The sequence below is a fragment of the Montipora foliosa genome, chromosome 11 (assembly GCF_036669935.1).
Source record: "Montipora foliosa isolate CH-2021 chromosome 11, ASM3666993v2, whole genome shotgun sequence".
NCBI classification, from domain to species: Eukaryota; Metazoa; Cnidaria; class Anthozoa; order Scleractinia; family Acroporidae; genus Montipora; species Montipora foliosa.
Window position 1 is genome coordinate 14545145 of NC_090879.1, and position 5000 is coordinate 14550144.

The 5000-nt window shown below is 38.6% G+C and overlaps 2 protein-coding genes across 2 annotated transcripts in view; one reads left to right on the forward strand and one right to left on the reverse strand.

Annotated features, from left to right (window-relative positions):
• Positions 1–111: 111 nt before the first annotated feature.
• LOC137975224 (nucleolar protein 58-like) lies at positions 112–3130 on the reverse strand. Its single transcript, XM_068822310.1, has 4 exons — positions 3005–3130; positions 2519–2904; positions 1496–1800; positions 112–834 (listed from the first exon to the last, which is right to left on the reverse strand). The coding sequence occupies exons 2-4, from the start codon at positions 2889–2891 to the stop codon at positions 715–717; spliced, it is 798 nt and encodes a 265-aa protein (XP_068678411.1). The 5' UTR covers positions 2892–2904; positions 3005–3130; the 3' UTR covers positions 112–714.
• A 147-nt stretch (positions 3131–3277) lies between these two features.
• LOC137975591 (syntaxin-12-like) overlaps positions 3278–5000 on the forward strand; it is a 17827-nt gene continuing 16104 nt past the window's right edge. Inside the window, exons 1-2 of the mRNA XM_068822709.1 lie at positions 3278–3376; positions 3858–3917. Of these exons, the coding sequence (XP_068678810.1) occupies positions 3881–3917 (37 nt within the window). The 5' untranslated portion in view covers positions 3278–3376; positions 3858–3880. The remainder of the gene's footprint in view (positions 3377–3857; positions 3918–5000) is intronic.

The following is a 5000-nucleotide window of genomic DNA, read 5'->3' on the forward strand; positions in this document are numbered from 1 at the left end:
AGATAGTAGGCTCAAGTCACACCTAACCCTGGATAATGATAACCCTGCTTTAGACAATTTGGCTACTTGCCATCAAAGGGTCTTGTATGCATCAGACATACTGAACATGACCAATGTAGATTTGGTAAAATTGATTATTATATGGCTTGTGTTTGTAGCCGATATGACGCGCACTCTGATTGGCTAATTGTGACGGACCGAGCGCGCGCTCGGTTAGTAAGAAGTTAATAACACATCTCAGAAAAACAAGAGAATAATTATAGGGTTGGAATTAACATGCTTTCATTGTCCAGAAAATTTTTAATTATACTGGTAATTAATTATAATATATTATATTCACTCTGTTTTTGTAAAAATATGTGAAACATATTAAGAAAAACGTAATTTTACATTAATGGTCCCTAAAGTTTGATCAACTTAACCCATTGATCCCTGGGAGTGAGACGTAACAGATTTTACTGTCTAATGTACGCCAGACAATTTTACCCATGAACTGGTGGTACTGGAGTGCCTATATAGGGAGTGAATGAGTTAAAATTGATTCTCATTCTTTTGTTTTAAATGATAAGAATTATTATTAATTGATGATAATAAATTATTATTGTCCAATCAGATGCCTTGAAAAACCATTTTTGGCTTCTTATTGGATAGTCTAAACGTATGAAAGAATAGGAATTTATAAAGCTGTGATGCCTTTAAGTGGGAAATAAGACCCTAACTTGATATCGTCTGTTCATTAATCATTTGACTTCGAGCAAAGTTTTCCAATGCTCTCTTGTTATTTTCTCTTGTTATCATTGCTTGAGCTTTTTCTCTCAACTGCTGTTCTTTTTCCTGGAAAGTATAGAGAAAAATTGCAATTAGGCTATGAAATGAAGTTATATAATTTTAATTTTTTTTATGAGGGATGAAAGACTGAAAGTCGATTCCTTAAAATAATATTAGTCATGAATTACATTACATGTATGCTTTTACCTAAGGGATGCCATATTTATTTTATTTATTTATTTATTTATTTAATCACTTTCACCACAACAGAGAAACAGGCTGTGGTGGGGTCGCACAACAGAGCGAGGCTCCAAATTAAGTGCGCCCTTTTAACCCTCCCAACCATGATATAGCACGGAAGACAGACCACAACACCGGGAACTATACACATATGGTGAATGAATTTATAGAGGTGTTTTTCCATGCTGTCTGGAAAGCTTGTAAATCAGACGCCATAACTCAAGCTATTCTATATTTGTTACAAAGGCCAATGTTCCATTTCCCAAATGTTGGTAAAAGTTGCTATTTTGAGGGGTGGGAGATATTGATCCCCAATCGTCTTTCATTGCTGTTTCATGTCCTCTGGTAAGCTCGTAAATTGGATGCCACAACTCAAGTTATTCTATTGTTTGTAAAACTTGCTATTTCAAGGGGAGGGTTGGAGATGTTGATCCATTGATCCCCAATCATTGCAAAAATAATAGTTAATCAACCCTATTTGACTTACTTTTCTTCTCTCATCTGCATGTTTAAGCTTTTCGTCAATCTCCTCTTTCGTTCTCCTTGTAGACTTCTTCTTTCTTTTTTCCAATTTTCTTAGATGTTGAGGTCTTCTTTTCACATTACCAGTTTCAGGGCAGAGCATTATATCAAATGCCATTCCTCCTCTGCTTTGAGGTCTCTCTGTGACCCCTCCCATGGGTGCAAGTGCATTAATTCTGTTTCGAACTTCTTCTTGCTTCTCTGAAAAGGAAACTCTTTTCTCTTTTAAGGTCTTCCGTCTTGCAATTTTAGTGCCTTCAATGCAGAGCTCTGAGAGAAAAATGATCAAGTGATTCAAATGAGACAAATGGAGTATCAAGTATTTATGAGTCAATGAATCAATGAGTCATGAGTCAATGAGTCAGTAAGTTAAGTGCAGTTACCCTTACCCAAAAATGAAACCTAAAATTTCAGGGAGTGCTTAGGCGTATTCACTGAAATGAGGGCTTAGGCTTAATCAATAAATTATTGCTAAATTGACTGTGTGGGAATGTGATGGTCTGCAGGTGCCCGAGGGTGGGAAATTTGGCACTAGCCTCAATCAAAATGTCAAATTCCCCTGGGTCAGCCCCCCCCCAACCTGGGGCTTAACATTGATAGGTGCATTACATCCACAAATGGTTAGACTTTTCAAGTCTTCTCGGATAAGGACTATAAAGCGTAGGCCCGTCTCACAAATATCTTCCATGTTCATGAGTTCTCTGTGGGACGTCAAAGAACCCACACACTATTCGAGAAGAGTAGGGGATGAAGTTCCCGGTGTTGTGCCTGTCCTCTGTGAGTGCATGTGTTCTTTCCAGCAGAAGTGGCCGGCTTTGCGTAATGTCTCTAAAAAGGTTTGTGGTGTATGAGGCCACCAAAGCAAAAACAGCCGTAAGTCAATAGTACTTTGCCGAGTGCTGGGACATAATATCACTCAAGTTTGTTTTTGGGTATTAAATACTTAGTTTCAAATTGGTCCTTCAACTCGAATCGAATGCAAACAAACCTGGAGTGGGGGGTCTTTCCTCTACCAAGACAATTTTCTGTTTTTCCGTTGTAGACCTCTCCGATATGATATTTGGGTCCTCTTCAAATTCTCCTAAACCGCTATCTGTCGTACTTCGTGTAGATCTTGCGGAGCTCTCACGATCTGATTTTGCAGAAACCGAGTTTGAGTTCAAACTGCACTGGCTTCCATGCAAGCTGTCGTCGGATCGTTCCTTCTTAAGAACACGAGTTCTTGTGTTTGTCTGCGTATCGATATTTTTAGGTTGTCCAGTTTTCTCATCTTCTTGAGATGAATTCAAGCTCGAGTTTGCTTTTAATTGTGTAGGCATTGGCGCAACTACTTCTGACGATTTTGATGCTGAACAACCCATGATTGCCCATAAGCTGAAACATTAAAGTCGACACAAATAATCAATTATCACAAGCGCATTAGTAGAAGAAGGATGCGATATATGTATGTAAGCAATGTACGTGCTAAACAAACCTGAAATCACATTCAGTAGAAGAGAAAATAGAGAAGGGAGAAAACAGAGGAGGGCAGGCGACAAGCAACTCTGAAGTGCAAGAAATATTCGATTTGGTGGTAGTCTGTGTTATCTATACAATAAATCAAATAGGTGGTTGCTAGGACCAATACCGTATTGTCATGGAAACGTTGACAAATTCAGGTTGCTAAGGTAAAAACAGCTGTTGTTATCGTGGGCTCATCTTAGTACCCAGTCTCATTTCTTTGCTATCAAATGACGTCATTCACAAAACAAGAACCGCTGACAGATTACAGGGTAGGAATTCGGGCAGTCAGACGACAGTACGACAAAATTTACTGCAAGTTGAATAATATTCTTTAATATTTAAGGTGAGAAAACTGCTTGTTGACGAATTTTCACTCGAGTAAGGTATTCCTCGTCTTTTTTATTGCAATTGATGAATATTGTTCCAAAGTTCTCTCGGTCATTTGACCGTGCGCGGCATATACAGTGATCAACAGAGTGCGTACAAAAATCAGATGAAAGTTGTATTTTTAATCAGTGTTTTAATATTTCCGTGCGTTTCACTATCGTTTTTCGTGTAGGTAACACTTGTTATTTTCTCATGCGTGCTAGTTTAGATGTTCCTATAAACTTCAGTTATGTTTGTAATTGTGTCGAATGTTAAGCTTTATGAGAACCAAGCTGAAGGCAGGTACGATATAGTGTTTGATTTCAAGTATTGACGTCGATCCAAGTTTGTTCTTCATCGCTATAAACTGTTGCCTACAATATTATTGTATATTGTTTAGGCAAATGCCGCAGTGGAGGGAAGAAAATTTGTATGATGTGCACTTATTGTTGTTTCAGTGACATCAAGTCGGCAAAACACCATGTCATTTGGTGAATTCTCTGCAAACTCTGGATCAGGTAAAACTTGGGATTTTACCTGAAAAATGTTTATATTATGAAGCTGTGATCATAATGCACCAGTCACTTTGAAACCCATGGAGACCTTCCCCCCCCCCCCCCCCCCCCCCCCTTTCCTCGGGCATGAGCAGGGAAATCCAGGGCGGGGCACCCACTTCATATTCAATCTACAAGTATTTTGATCCACCGTGAAACAGAGACTATACCAGGTCCAATGCAGTCCTCACATCCTTTACCGGGGAAATAAGCAGGTTGTCACTCCATGGTCAGCGGTTTTCATTTTTGTGCCACATGGAAAATTTGCATAGATTATCATTGGTTCCCTCTCAAATCGTTGAGTGGGATGCTTTGCAAAGTTTTATATCACTGTGGACCAAAGAGGGCTGTTGTAGCGGACAATCTGAACGGCCTGGTGACAGTGAATGTAAATGATGATTGACATTCCATCTGTATTTGAACTCATACTCTACAAAGTATTTTACCATGAAGTGAAGTGGAGTGTATGTACCCATGTATGTAATACTCATGGATCAGAAGTATTTTTCTAATAATTGTCTATAACAAACATGAGTATCCCATTGTAATCTTTATCCTTTGAGTTTCATTGTCAGCTTGAACTGAACTATGACTCAAAAGAATACATAGTGCATTCAGTAGGCTTTGTGAATGTTGCACTGGCTGCCTAAAATCAATGTATTAGTTTCATGGCTGCCACTTGGAGATTGCAAGTTTGCCATGTTTGTGTGGAACATTAGGAGACAGGGGAGTTCGCTCTTCACTTTTGCCCCCCGGTGACAAGGATTTCACCAGCTTTCTCCGTCATAACAAGTGAATGCCCTGCTCATTCCTGAGGGGGAGTCTGAGGGTTTCTAATGACTGATGCAAAAGGATAATTGTACGATTTTGAAGAAAGGATAAATTAAAGAAATAGTTGATTAATTAATTTGAACAAATTGGTTTATTTGTATAATTATTTACTCTAAAAAACTGGACTAGATAAATTTAAACAGGGATGGGTTACTGTAGTTGTAGACTTGAAACAGGTGTGTAAGGAGCAACTCTGAAAATTTGAACTGATTTTTT

Bases quoted from the DNA above. Each gene is read 5' to 3' on its own strand.
- LOC137975224 (XM_068822310.1), bottom strand. From the start codon at position 2,891: ATGGGTTGTTCAGCATCAAAATCGTCAGAAGTAGTTGCGCCAATGCCT. The intron at 1,801-2,518 runs GTTTGTTTGCAT...TTTTTCTCTCAG, and splicing joins GGAAAGACCCCCCACTCCAG to AGCTCTGCATTGAAGGCACT. The intron at 835-1,495 runs GTAAGTCAAATA...TATACTTTCCAG, and splicing joins ATGCAGATGAGAGAAGAAAA to GAAAAAGAACAGCAGTTGAG.